We start from the raw sequence: 15,209 nt of genomic DNA on the forward strand, positions 1-15,209 counted from the left end.
ACATAATTTGGGGTCTCTATAATCTTCAATATGAGGTCATAAACCTAGCATGAAAGTGCATCCTTGTAGCTGTGTGTGCTACTATAGTCAAAATGTTTGCCTTGGGGTAAGTTGAGCCAATGGCCATGGGGTAAGTTGAGCAAATTGAAGTGTGTTCTTCCTGGGTATAATGCATGGCATTATCTCTGGGATATGAAGTAAAAACAGGACCTGTGTTTAAAAAAGTACAAAGTGTTAGGTGTTAAGCCTGTTGAAAATATGCTTAAAATGGTTAAAAGACAAAAAAGCGATTGTGATTGTGTTGAATTTTGTTTGTAAATTAAGATAGACATGGTTTTAAAAAGGTAGAGGTAATATTTTATTCAGTACATACATTTGTAGGCGGCTTAACGTACCCTGTCCCGTGGCTCAACTTACCCCATTCATTTATTACCTAGGACCTAGTTAACCCTATGAGAGCATCCTAGGACCTAGTTAACCCTATGAAAGCATCCTAGGACCTAGTTAACCCTATGAGAGCATCCTAGGACCCAGTTAACCCTATGAGAGCATCCTAGGACCCAGTTAACCCTATGAGAGCATCCTAGGACCTAGTTAACCCTATGAGAGCATCCTAGGACCTAGTTAACCCTATGAGAGCATCCTAGGACCTAGTTAACCCTATGAGAGCATCCTAGGACCTAGTTAACCCTATGAGAGCATCCTAGGACCTAGTTAACCCTATGAGAGCATCCAGTGCTGCAGTAGCTACTCACCTCAGCCTCCTTCTGCAGGAGAATCTGGTCTTTGTCCATCATATCCTCCTCCACAGCTCTGTAGGGAATGTTTAAGGGAACATATTAACTACTGTAATATGTTAGAGTATTATCAGCCCAGACAGAGTGTGTGTGAGAGAGAGAAACACTGCAGATAGGAGACTGACCTGCCAGGTCTCTTCAGTCTCTCTGAACGGAAGTTCTCGTAGTGCAGGTCCTGAGTGACCTCCTGGAGGTCCTGCATGTGGGTGCTGGAAACACACACAACCATCACACATTTCAATATCACAATTTGGCTTGTGCAAACCCCCATAAAACCCACTAGACTAGACTACTACACTGTGCAACAGATGGACAGACTTGAAGTTCTCTGTTCAACCACTAAGTGGCAGTATAGTAATACATATCCAACATAAGTAAGAGCATAAGAGCATGCATAGATTACTTTTACATTTACTCTAAATCAGGGAGGGGTACGCCAAATAAAAATGTGATTCACATTTGTTTTCCTCCACATTTTCAAACCTGTACATTTTCCAACAGGGCTATACATTTGGGTGAGGTTTTTTTCTCGCCTGAGTAGCCTCGTTTTACAGTACTACACCTGCACCTGTCGACAACACAAGTTGTTCTGCTTCCACGAGTACATCCAATGCTAGCATCAGTAATTCTACATTTGTTGTTAGCCCAGCTAGCATGGACACTGACAGTTGTGAATCTGATGCAGCCGAAGAGCTACTGCCTCCTTACCCGGAAAAGCCCCGAACAACCGACAGGGATGTTAGACCATCGGAGAGGCACAAATAAGATGAGAGCTACATATGATGTATACATCTGTATATGATATGATGGTACCGAGTGGCTAAGACAGGCAAGCCCCATACTATTGTGGAGGACTTAATTCTTCCTGCTGCCATGGATATGGCTGGAACAATGTTGGGGGAAAAGGCCAAGAAAACTATACAGACAATGTCTTCATCAAACAACACTGTTTCACGACGTATCAGTGACATGGCAGGAGATGTTTCGAAAACAATTACTGCTTCACATACAAGCCAGTGAATTCTATGCGTTACAGCTAGATGAGTCAACAGACATTGTGTGCAAAAGGAATGAAGAGGTAGGCAATAAATAGGCAATAGGAGTGAATAATTACAATTTAGCAGATTAACACTGGAGTGATAAATGATCAGGTGAACATGTGCAGGTAGAGATACTGGTGTGCAAAAGAGCAGAAAAGTAAATAAAATAAAAACAGTATGGGGATGAGGTAGGTAAATTGGGTGGGCTATATACTGATGGACTATGTACAGCTGCAGCGATCGGTTAGCTGCTCAGATAGCAGATGTTTAAAGTTGGTGAGGGAGAGAAAAGACTCCAACTTCAGAGATTTTTGCAATTCGTTCCAGTCACAGGCAGCAGAGAACTGGAAGGAAAGGCGGCCAAAATAGGTTTTGGCTTTAGGGATTATCAGTGAGATACACCTGCTGGAGCGCGTGCTACGGGTGGGTGTTGCCATCGTGACCAGTGAACTGAGATAAGGCGGAGCGTTACCTAGCATAGACTTGTAGATGACCTGGAGCCAGTGGGTCTGGCGACGAACATGTAACGAGGGCCAGCCGACTAAAGCATACAGGTCGCAGTGGTGGGTGGTATAAGGTGCTTTAGTAACAAAACGGATGGCACTGTGATAAACTGCATCCAGTTTGCTGAGTAGAGTGTTGGAAGCTATTTTGTAGATGACATCGCCGAAGTCGAGGATCGGTAGGATAGTCAGTTTTACTAGGGTAAGTTTTGCGGCGTGAGTGGAGGCGGCTTTGTTGCGAAATAGAAAGCCGACTCTAGATTTGATTTTGGATTGGAGATGTTTGATATGAGTCTGGAAGGAGAGTTTGCAGTCTAGCCAGACACCTAGGTACTTATAGATGTCCACATATTCTAGGTCGGAACCATCCAGGGTGGTGATGCTAGTCGGGCGTGCTGGTGCAGGCAGCGAACGGTTGAAAAGCGTGCATTTGGTTTTACTAGCGTTTAAGAGCAGTTGGAGGCCACGGAAGGAGTGTTGTATGGCATTGAAGCTCGTTTGGAGGTTAGATAGCACAGTGTCCAAGGAAGGGCCAGAAGTATACAGAATTGGTGTCATCTGCGTAGAGGTGGATCAGGGAATCGCCCGCAGCAAGAGCAACATCATTGATATATACAGAGAAAAGAGTCGGCCCGAGAATTGAACGCTGGGAGGTCAATTAAGGAAAACTTCTTCTGGAAACCAGGAGAGGATATTTTTTAAGTACTGGACAGCTTTGTGACATCAAATGGACTTTGGTGGTCAAGATGTGTTAGTAACTGTACTGACGGCGCAAAAGCCAGTGGAGTGGTAACGCGCGCGCAAGCAGTTACTCCCGATGCCACTTGGGTACACAGCAGAATTCACCGAGAGGCTCTTGCTGCCAAGGGAATGCCTGACAGCTTGAAAGATGTTTCGGACACTACAGTGAAAATGGTTCACCTTGTTAAAACAAGGCCCCTGAACTATTGTGTATTTTCTGCACTATGCAATGATATGGGCAGCGACTATGTAATGCTTTTACAACATACAGAAAAGTCCGCTGGTTATCAAGGGGCAAAGTTTTGACAGGAGCTTAAAGTTTTCTTTACTGACCATAATTTTCACTTGTCTGACCGCTTGCATTATGACGAGTTTCTCACACGACTGGCCTATCTGAGTGATGTTTTTTCTCGCCTGAATGATGTGAATCTAGGATTACAGGGACTCAACTATATTCAATGTGTGGGACAAAATTGAGGCTATGATTAAGTAGTTGGAGCTCTTCTCTGTCTGCATTAACAAGGACAACACACAGCTCTTTCCATCATTGTATGATTTGTATGCAAATGAACTCAAACTTACAGACAATGTCAAATGTGATATAGCAAAGCACCGGAGTGAGTTGGGTGCGCAATTACGCAGGTACATTTCCAAAATGGATGACACAAACAACTGGATTTGTTATCCCTTTCATGCCCTGCCTCCAGTACACTTACCGATATCTGAACAAGAGACCCTCATCGAAATTGCAAGAAGCGGTTCTGTGAAAATTGAATTTAATCAGAAGCCACTGCCAGATTTCTGGATTGGGCTGCGCTCAGAGTACCCTGCTTTGGCAAATTGCACTGTTAAGACACTGATGCCCTTTACAACCACGTACCTATGTGAGAGTGGATTCTCGGCCCTCACTAGCATGAAAACTAAATACAGGCACAGACAATAAGGTTTTATATGTAAGATGGTTAAATAAAGAGCAAAATGATTGATTATTATTATATTATTATTTGTGCCCTGGTCCTATAAGAGCTCTTAGTCATTTCCCAAGAGACGTGTCGTAACAAAACTCACACTCATTCGTATGTTTAATAAATGTATTGTATAGTGTGTGTGGCATGCTTACAATGATGGCAAAAAAACAACATTTGAGAGTGCACTGACCCTAGTGCTAGAGGGGGTACGCAGCTGGAGGTTGAATGTTTGAAGGGGTATGCATTGCATTGTCATGGTGACTTACACAAGCATGGTGCGTAATTTGAGGAAGTCGTTGTGCTCGGGGTTCTCCACCTCTACGACCCCCCAGGGGTAGAGACGGCCTCTGATCTTCTTTCCTTTCACCTCAATCAGCTGGTTTGAACCAATCACAGAAAATGGAATGCTCGCCTGCGAGAGGGAGACAGAGGGGGAGGAGTAGAGAGACATGGATGCAAGGGCAAGGAAAACAAGGGGATAGAAAGAGGATACAGAGTGGGAGGAGTGTGAAAACAGAGGGATGCAGAGAGAGGGATCAGGGAAGGAGAGAGAGGTGGAGAAGAGAATAGGAGAATGATGGTTATTGAAGATGAGTGGAATCTACTAGAGCAGGGGTGTCCAACTCATTCCATGGATGGCCTAGTGTCTGCTGCTTTTAGTTTTTTCCTTTCAATTAAGACCTCGATAACCAGGTTCTTTGCTAATCAGTGACCTTAATTCATCAATCAAGTACAAGGGAGGAGCAAAAACCCACAGACACTCTGTACGTACCAGAGTAAGTAAAAATGACCAGATCATTTACGTTTAACATAAAGCCCATTCAAAAGATCAACGGGTCAGTTTCAATAGTATGATTCTCACCCATTCTAAAACCCAGTGGTTAAGAGAAAAATGACATAAGTGGTTCTACGTCACTCCCAGTCTCATTCAGTAATGGTGTTTCTCCCCGAGTTTCTTTCTCTTTCTTAGTTGGTGTTAGTATTTTTACGTCCCAAATGTCACCCTATTCCCTTTATAGTGCACTACTTTCTTTTGACTAGGGCTCTTAGAACTCTGGTCAAAAGTAGTGCATTATATAGGGAGTAGTGTGCCATTTGGGACGCAGACTTTCTGTGTGTGTCGTACCTTCAGTATTCGTGTCTGCTCCTTGAACTCCTCATCCTCATCTGAGTCAGCGTCTGGCAGTTGGTAGATCCTGATGCCATGCTCTGCAATCTCATCTAGGATCTACCAATACAGAAACACACAGGATCAATACAGTCTTAACCCCGCTGTGAACTTATGACCTCTCACATTTCCTCAGGTCAATCCCCATCCGCTTCCCAGAGGAATAACTTGTCCCTAGGCGTTGATCTAAGGTCAGTGTTGCAATCTGTGCCTAAGGGAAACCTGTACCCGGAGGCCGGAGCCGCTCCCCCCAGCCCAGCAGCAATCCCTCTCATCTGAACCTTGCAGTTTTGGATGGCTGTCATGTTGGGCTGAGAGACAATCAATCCTACAGTAGGACAAGAACATGCTCCCTCTGCAACATAATGAGACTGTCACTGCTGTCTGTTAGTCAGGCCTCTCCTCCCTCTGTTCTCGCTCTCCTCTCTTCTGTGTCACTGTTTCAGACATGGCCCAGCCTCCATGACAGGAGTGGGATTCTGGACATGCCATTTCTCTCTCCCTCTTGTTACTTCTAGTTTTACCCACTTACCCCGGAGGAGCAGGGGGGGGTGTCTAACAGTCATAAGAAAACTTATCCCCTCTCCTTTGTTCAACCCCCAGTGGTGAAGCAACAACACAAAGGCCTTCCTTCACCAGTATCTAGGGGACAGATGGAGATATTTATTATTTTATAAATCAAAAGGTGTATTTTTCTCTGTTTTCTCAAGAGCAAAATTGAATTAGCAATGCATGAGTGTTGCATAAAGTGTTGTTTTCCTGACATTTTTGGGGACTTTCATGTAATCTATAAAGGACGGTATGGGGAGAGGCAGGAGTCCAGGATGTGAGAGCACATTTTTCCTATAGAGCAGGCCACTGTTCCAGCTCCTGTTATGGCTGTGGGTTGTTTTCTCAGCACGCTCAGAGCAGAGTGTGTGTGATAGGGTCTGTGTGGGGAGTGGAGGGTATTGTTAAGGACCACATCTGAAAGCAAACAGACTTACGGGACCCGGAGGAGAGCGTGGCACAGGACCAGACCCTCTCCCCATCGCACACACATGCAAGTTCCCACACAGAACAGACAAGTATCAGTTTGGTTGGATAGGACTGGGAGTTGAGGAACATGACACAGAGGGGCAAAAAAAAGGATTAGACAACAGCAGGAAAAAAGTAACAAACAAAACTGGTTGTGTAAATCCACAGCTATGAGGAAAATGAAGAAACATGCAGAAAAACATGTTTTTGAATGTATCAGAGACAGGAGGGATACAGAAGTAGCATCCTGCACAACCACAGATATGACAAACAATACACTCAACAACTAACTATCATAACACAAGGATGAGAAGCGATATCAGTGGGAGAATTACGAGAGGGCTGGAATCGCATCTCAAGTTAGAAATTCACCTAAAAACAGAATGTTAAGTCATGGAATCCAACCACTCAATAGGTGTTTGGACATGTTTCCCAACCTGCTTTACCTAATAACTATTTACCTGGAATTTACACTACCATCTAATTACAGCAGCCTGACTTAACCAACCACACCTGTAATCACTAGCTTCAGCAGTGATAGGTGTTCATACCACTGCCTAGTCTAAATCTGTCTAAATTGGACAAATAGAACACACACAACCGATGCCATGTCAAATCTAGTTTTTTATCCTATTTATATATCTTAACACATTAAAGCAGGGATCATCAACTAGATTTTTCTTAAGCAGATTGTCAGGGGTCCGGAACATAATTCCAAGTCATTTGTAGACGCAAAATGACTGCAAGAAGCCCAAACAGAAATAAAATTTGGCTAAAACATAGCAATTTCAAACCTTGCTTACGTTTGTATACGATCACATAAACTGAGTGCACAAAACATTAGGAACACCTGCTCTTTCCATGACAGACTGACCAGGTGAAAGCTATGATCCCTTATTGATGTCACCTGTTAAATCCACTTCAATCAGTGTAGATGAAGGGAAGGAGAGGTTAAAGAAGGAGTTTTAAGCCTTGAGACAGTTGAGCTATGGATTATGTATGTGTGTCATTCAGAGGGTGAATGGGCACGACAACAGATTGAAGTGCCTTTGAACGGGGTGTGGTGGTATGTGTCAGGCGCACCGGTTTGAGTGTGACAAGAACTGCAACGCTGCTGGGTTTTTCATGCTCAACAGTTTCCGGCGTGTATCAAGAAAGGTCCACCACCCATAGGACATCCAGCCAACTTGACAACTGTGAGAAGCATTGGAGTCAACATAGGCCACCAACCCTTTGGAACGCTTTCAAGTCCATGCCCTGACAAAATGAGGCAGTTCTGAGGGCAAAAGGGGGTGCAACTCAATATTAGGGAGGTGTTCCTCATGTTTTGTCTATCTCTCTCTATTATGTGTGGGAATACTTTGGAACATATTGCCTCAAATAAAATCACTTGGAACTGATTTGCTGGTGTTATTACAGTCTTTCATGTCCAACAATAAAAAATTAATATATGTAACAGTGCCTTCAAAAGCATTCATACCCCTTCACTTATTCCACATTTTGTTGTGTTACAGCCTGAATTCAAAATTGATTCAATATTTTCTCATCCATCTACACACAGTACCCCATAATGACAAAGTGAAAACATATTTTTAGAAATTTTAGCAAATGTATTGAAAATAAAAGACAAAAAGATCTCATTTACATAAGTATGCACACCCCTGAGTCAATACATGTTAGAATCACATTTGGCAGCGATTACAGCTTTGCACACCTGGATTGTACACTACTTTTTTTTTTTTAATGTTCCAAGCTCTGTCAAGTTGGTTGTTGATCATTGCTATTTTCAGCCATTTTAAAGTCTTGCCATAGATTTTCAAGCCAATATAAGTCAAAACTGTAATTAGGCCACTCAGGAACAATCAATGTTATCTTGGTAACAACTCCAGTGTATATCTGGACTATTGATTTAGGTTATTGTCCTGCTGAAAGGTGAATTTGAAAACAGACTGAACCAGGTTTTCCTCTAGGATCTTGCCTGTTGTTAGCTCCATTTCCATTTATCCCAATAAACTCCCTAGTCCTTGCCAATGACACGCATACACATAACATGATGCAGCCACCACCATGCTTGAAAACATGAAGAGTGGTACTCAGTGACACATTGTGTTGGATTTGCCCCAAATGTAACACTTTGTATTCAGGACATAAAGTACATTTCTGCCACATTTTTTGCAGTTTTACTTATTTGCTTTCTTAGTGCCTTATTGCAAACAGGATGCATGTTTTGTAATATTTGTATTCTGTACAACCTTCCTTCTTTTCATTTAGGTTAGTATTGTGGTGTAACTACAATATTGTTGATCCATCCTCAGTTTTCTCCCATCACAGCCATTAAACTCTAACAGTTTTAAGGTCACCATTGGCCTAATGGTGAAATCCCTGAGCGGTTTCCTTGCTCTCCGGCAACTGAGTTAGGAAGGATGCTGTATCTTTGTAGTGACTGGGTGTATTGATATACCATGCTCAACTGGATATTCAATGTCTGCTTTTTTTTTTAAACTCATCTAGCAAATCGGTGCCCTTATCTGCAAAGCATTGGGAAAACCTACCTGGTCTTTGTGGTTGAATCTGTGTTTGAAATTCATTGCTTGTCTGAGGGACCTTACAGATAATTGTATACGTGGGGTACAGATAGTGATAAAACAATCATGTTAAACACTATTATTGCACACAAGTCAGTCCATGCAACTTATTATGTGACTTGTTTAGCAAATTTGTACTCCTGAACTTATTAAGGCTTGCCATAACAACGGGATTGAATACATCTTTACTAAAGACATTTCAGCTTTTCATTTTTAATTCATTTATAAAAATCCCTAAAAACATATTTCCACTTTGACAATATGGGATATTGTGTGTAGGCCAATGACACAAAATCTTGACCATGCTCTTACACCAGCCTCTTTCTGTCCAGCTAGCCTGCTGATTACAGTTCTGTGCTGTAATTGGCAGAGAGAAAGGGAATAGGGGGTCCATTTTTTGACCCTCCGCCTCGCTCTCTTAGTCTCTCAGTCTCTCTCTCTTAGTCTCTCAGTCTCTCTCTGTCTCTCTCGCTCTCTTAGTCTCTCAGTCTCTCTCTCTTAGTCTCTCAGTCTCTCTCGCTCTCTTAGTCTCTCAGTCTCTCTCGCTCTCTTAGTCTCTCTCGGTCTCTCTCTCTCGCTCTCTTAGTCTCTCAGTCTCTCTCGCTCTCTTAGTCTCTCTGTCTCTCAGTCTCTCTCAGTCTCTCTCTCAGTCTCTCTCTTAGTCTCTCTCTTAGTCTCTCTCTTAGTCTCTCTCTTAGTCTCTCTCTCTCAGTCTCTCTCTGTCTCTCTCGCTCTCTTAGTCTCTCAGTCTCTCTCGCTCTCTTAGTCTCTCAGTCTCTCTCGCTCTCTTAGTCTCTCTCAGTCTCTCTCTGTCTCTCTCGCTCTCTTAGTCTCTCTGTCTCTCAGTCTCTCTCAGTCTCTCTCGCTCTCTTAGTCTCTCTGTCTCTCAGTCTCTCTGTCTCTCTCAGTCTCTCTCTGTCTCTCTCTCAGTCTCTCTCTCAGTCTCTCTCTCAGTCTCTCTCTCAGTCTCTCTCTGTCTCTCTCTTAGTCTCTCTCTGTCTCTCTCTTAGTCTCTCAGTCTCTCTCTGTCTCTCTCTTTAGTCTCTCAGTCTCTCAGTCTCTCTTAGTCTCTCAGTCTCTCTCGCTCTCTTAGTCTCTCTCAGTCTCTCTCAGTCTCTCTCGCTCTCTTAGTCTCTCTGTCTCTCAGTCTCTCTCTGTCTCTCTCTTAGTCTCTCTCTTAGTCTCTCAGTCTCTCTCTTAGTCTCTTAGTCTCTCAGTCTCTCTCGCTCTCTGTCTCTCTCTCAGTCTCTCTCTTAGTCTCTCAGTCTCTCTCGCTCTCTTAGTCTCTCTCGCTCTCTTAGTCTCTCTCTCAGTCTCTCTCTTAGTCTCTCAGTCTCTCTCGCTCTCTTAGTCTCTCTCTCTCAGTCTCTCTCTTAGTCTCTCTCTCAGTCTCTCTCTCAGTCTCTCTCTCTCTCTTAGTCTCTCTCTCTTAGTCTCTCTCTTAGTCTCTCAGTCTCTCTCTTAGTCTCTTAGTCTCTCTCTGTCTCTCTCTCAGTCTCTCTCTTAGTCTCTTAGTCTCTCAGTCTCTCTCTGTCTCTCTCTCAGTCTCTCTCTCTCTTAGTCTCTCTTTCAGTCTCTCTCTTAGTCTCTCAGTCTCTCTCGCTCTCTTAGTCTCTCTCGCTCTCTTAGTCTCTCTCTCAGTCTCTCTCAGTCTCTCTCAGTCTCTCTGTCTCTCTCTGGCTGTGTTTGAGTTGGCAGGTCAGGTCTCTGGTAACAATGGCACAAAGGGCTCTTCCTCAGTATTAATTAGAAAAGTGAGAGCCTCTGATTTGAAGGCTTAATTTGTTTTGATACGTGTTATCTAATGACTGTGTTAGTGAAGGCGGAGGAGGTGGAAAGATTCCCCTTGGGGGTAATAAACGATAAGGGTGGGGAGAGACATTCTTACTTTATGGGGTATTATGGAGGCAGTGGATATGAGAAGTTTAAAAACAATGCTTGTGTCCCAAATGGCATCCTATTCCCCATATAGTGCACTACTTCTGACCAGAGCCCCATATGCAACAATACAAAATAATTTAGTTCCTTTAGCATCACATCCAATAATAGCACTCTTCTATATTTAATATAGGGACAGAGGGAACATTGAGTCATTTAGGTCAAGTAAGCCTCCAACCACACTAACAGAAGCAATATGCCTGTTTCTCACTACAAACCCCTTATTACAAGGGGTTACACCAGCGAATAACACAATACAATAATATTTTCATATGGTTTACTCATAAACATAACCTCAAAGTAAACACAGTACGAAAACACCCATAACGGAGTATGACTATCATAGCCACAAACCAGTTGAAAAACAGCCACAAACACACAGCTGGGTTAAGTGTTACTTCAACACATTACACCTAGCTACAGTACGAGTACAAATGGCCACAGACCATAAGTGTTTGTAGCTAAAACAGTACCATTATGGCACCCTATTTCCTATGGGCTCTGGTCAAATGTTGTGCACTATAAAGGGCATAGGGTACCATTTGGGAGTTATCCTGTGTAATCAGTTACAGACCACAGCTCTGTCTGTCCCCCTGGCACTGCTCCTGGTCTGACTCAGCAGAAACAGACTGTTCAGGTCTGTCATTGTGGACTGTTTGTCCCCACTAAACAACTAGTCCACCAGGGAACAATACTTGGAAGTGGAAATATACACTGAAGCAAAGTCTAATGAAATCAACAATGCAAAGCGAAAAAGCTCAATGAGAAAAACAATCGAATGGCATCTTATCGACCCGGGGCGAGGAGGGCAAGGCATTGGGAGCCCAGAGAGCTCACCAAGTCTATGCTGGGAAAACCTTGATATAAGCTTTATGTAACATTACAGACCAAAGCCTCTTGAGCCACTGTAAAAAAGCTATCCAATACACAATGATGTTGACAACAACATAATAATAACATAATAGAACAGATTAATAATAACAACAAATGGATTATTGTTTTGTTTTACCACTGACTGGGCTCACACACACATGCTCTTACTGACTGGGCTCACACACACATTACACATCTAAAGTAGCTTTCTTATTTCTTTCAGATTAGAAATGAAAGAGGTGAAGCAACGAGTGACTCGTTCTGAAAGAGCACTTAAACAAAGACATCAAATCGGCATTCCTGACCTAGTCACTGGACCATTAGAGCCGAGGTCCTTCCTGTAATTACTGTACCAGGCAGACTGGACAGGCCCTGGTGGGTCTGCCCAGCCAGGGGGCATGGGAGTGGAGGGGGGCAGACAGTTACCAAGGTAACTGGTGGGATTAACGCTTAATATAAAAAAGGCAACGGAATGAAAGTACACACCCCCCCCCTTCTCGACTGAGCCACAGACCACCCACCTCAACCTATGATCACAGAGAGTGAAGGAGAGTACAATACACACAGTATTAATTAAGCCATGTAGTAATGTACTGTATATATGCTATAATCACCAAAGAACATATCAGTTTAAGAGTTTGAAAGGGGCTTATGAAAATACCTCCGTCTGGTTCTGGTTGTCACAGTGCAGTTTCACAGTTTCAAAAGAGTTTGAACAGTTTTACAATCAAATAAGAAACTATTAAACTAATATCATTACTTATATTAGTCTATTAAACATAACAAATTATATGTCTTTCTTTAGAAGGGGTGTCGGGAAGGTCACTTCAGACAGTGACCGTAAGATGTTCCAAACGCAAGGAAACTGGCTGTTATCTCACTGTAAAAGGCCTGTTCCTAATCCACTCCTGAAGAGGTATGTGTGTGTTGAAGTCATTTTCTCTCCATGGAGGGAAACGTGTATTTATTGTTTTAAATTCTGCAGAAGTGCAGGCATGCCCTGGCACAATGACTGCTACAGGGCAGAAAAATAAATACACCTGCGTCCCAGGGAGGAAAGGGACTGGGCAACGACCACACAGACACGGACAAACACAGCAGAGAGGGCTGAGTAAGGATGAGGTCATCATCACTGAGTATTTGTGTTGGAAAATACCCATTAGAAGCTTAGAGGATGAAAGAGAAACAGTGCAGGCCTTGAGGAGGCAATAAAAGGTCTTTGGCTAACTGCACCAATGAATGCTAGTATCCAGATCATTGAGGCTAATGCTAGGCTAAGCCAACTACAGTGTATGTAGGACTGACTGGCTAGCTATAACTTAGCAGCTTGCTGACTAGCTAACTGTACTCCACAGCAACTGTATGAGCCTGGAGACTGAGGTACATTGCTATGCTAAGATAGGTGCCTGAGCAATGGAGCAAACGGAGCAGCTGCACACTCACTTTCAAAATAGGGGTGTAAATATATTTTTTGACCAGAAAATTATCATGATCCCTTGAGTAATTTGTGATTAGTAATGTTTTGAGCTACTCCGTATTACTCCGGTACTAGATTCAGTTGAAGTCGGAAGTTTACATATACCTTAGCCAAATACATTTAAACTCAGTTTTTCACAATTCCTGACATTTAATCCTAGTAGAAATTCCCTGTCTTAGGTCAGTTAGGATCACCACTTTATTTTAAGAATGTGAAATGTCAGAATAATAGTAGAGAGAATGATTTCTTTCAGCTTTTATTTCTTTCATCACATTCCCAGTGGGTCAAAAGTTTACATACACTCAATTAGTATTTGGTAGCATTGCCTTCAAATGGTTTAACTTGGGTCAAACATTTCAGGTAGCCTTCCACAAGCTTCCACAATAAGTTGGTTGAATTTTGGCCCAATCCTCCTGACAGAGCTGGTGTAACTGAGTTAGGTTTGTAGGCCTCCTTGCTCGCACATGCTTTTTCAGTTCTGCCCACAAATTTTCTATAAGATTGTGGTCAGGGCTTTTTGATGGTCACTCCAATACCTTGACTTTGTTGTCCTTAAGGCATTTTGCCACAACGTTGGATGTATGCTTGGGGTCATTGTCCATTTGGAAGACCCATTTGCGACCAAGCTTTAACTTCCTGACTGATGTCTTGAGATGTTGCTTCAATATATCCACATAATTTCCTACCTCATGATGCCATCTATTTTGTGAAGTGCACCAGTCCCTCCTGCAGCAAAGCACCCCCACAACATGATGCTGCCACCCCCGTGCTTCACGGTTGGGATGGTGTTCTTCAGCTTGCAAGTCTCCCCCTTTTTCCTCCAAACATAACGATGGTCATTATGGCCAGTTCTATTTTTGTTTCATCAGACCAGAGGACATTTCTCCAAAAAGTATGATCTTTGTCCCCATATGCAGTTGCAACCCGTAGTCTGGCTTTTTTATGGCTTCTTGCTGATGGCTCCTTGCTGAGCGGCCTTTCAGGTTATGTCGATATAGGACTCGTTTTACTGTGGATATAGATACATTTGTACCTGTTTCCTCCAGCATCTTCACAAGGTCCTTTGCTGTTGTTCTGGGATTGATTTGCACTTTTTGCACCAAAGTACATTCATCTCTAGGAGACAGAACGCATCTCCTTCCTGAGTGGAGACAAGAAAATAGCCATCCGTGACAAGAATCGACAAGTTGTGCGTTCCAAGATGCCATTCTGCACATCACTGTTGTAAAACGTGTATGTTTATTGTGCTATAGCGTGATATAAAACAGAATTCAATATAATTAAAATGCAAGAACCCAAATGTCACCCTTGGGTATAGCTACATATCAGTATGTATCATCATAGAAATAAATAACCATAGAAATAGAATGTAGGCACTTGGTAGCCTATTGCTTTTCCCGGTTGTAAATAGAACTGCACGTATTGGACGTACATGTTTATGGTAGGCCGGGATTACTTCATTGAATACTTGGGTGAGTCGAATTTGATCCACAGAAGTGCCATATCGCAACGTGTTTCTGAACTCATAAGCTGCGTGATTTCCCATGTTTGAAGCGGGCGTATAGGCCTGTTTATTTGGCAAGACACCTTGTTGCATCTCACTGTAGTAGGCTGTTTTAGTTATTTGCAATCGCCTTGTGCTTACTACGTTTGTTTACTGTTAAAGTAACTAGCCTAGATTGTGTAATGCCTTTATTGATCTGATCTATGTTTATAGGCCTAGTAAGCCTACCGCTGTTTTGTTCTGTTCACATTAATTCGATCGCATTCGCAGTTGTGTCAGTATTCTAAGCCAAACTGCTTTTCAGTATTTTTGTTTGCATGAATAACTAGGCTACTACTTTCAGCATTTAGTTTGTATTGTTTTGGTAAGACAGCTGTGTGTACAGCTGTATTCACATAGGCTGTTTGTAATAGGTGAATTACCCGTATAGCCTATATTAACTGCCAAAATGGCCTTGCTTTAGTGTGTAGGGCGCTGTCCATTGTGCTGATACAGTGCAGATGGGCTACAGATTTTGCGCCAACCCGTCACTTCAAAAGCACTCAATGGTCTCAGAGTCTCGGCATTCGAACTTTATGTTTGTGATATAGCATGATAA

The 15,209-nt window shown here is 42.8% G+C and overlaps 1 protein-coding gene across 1 annotated transcript in view; it reads right to left on the reverse strand.

The window, feature by feature from the left end:
* Window positions 1–15,209, reverse strand: part of LOC115111714 (septin-2-like) — a 52,571-nt gene that overhangs the window by 6,995 nt on the left and 30,367 nt on the right. Inside the window, exons 8-11 of the mRNA XM_029638063.2 lie at window positions 5,176–5,277; window positions 4,316–4,461; window positions 923–1,006; window positions 756–813 (exon numbers count right to left, since the gene is read on the reverse strand). Of these exons, the coding sequence (XP_029493923.1) occupies window positions 756–813; window positions 923–1,006; window positions 4,316–4,461; window positions 5,176–5,277 (390 nt within the window). The remainder of the gene's footprint in view (window positions 1–755; window positions 814–922; window positions 1,007–4,315; window positions 4,462–5,175; window positions 5,278–15,209) is intronic.

This window comes from Oncorhynchus nerka, linkage group LG27, assembly GCF_034236695.1.
Source record: "Oncorhynchus nerka isolate Pitt River linkage group LG27, Oner_Uvic_2.0, whole genome shotgun sequence".
NCBI classification, from domain to species: Eukaryota; Metazoa; Chordata; class Actinopteri; order Salmoniformes; family Salmonidae; genus Oncorhynchus; species Oncorhynchus nerka.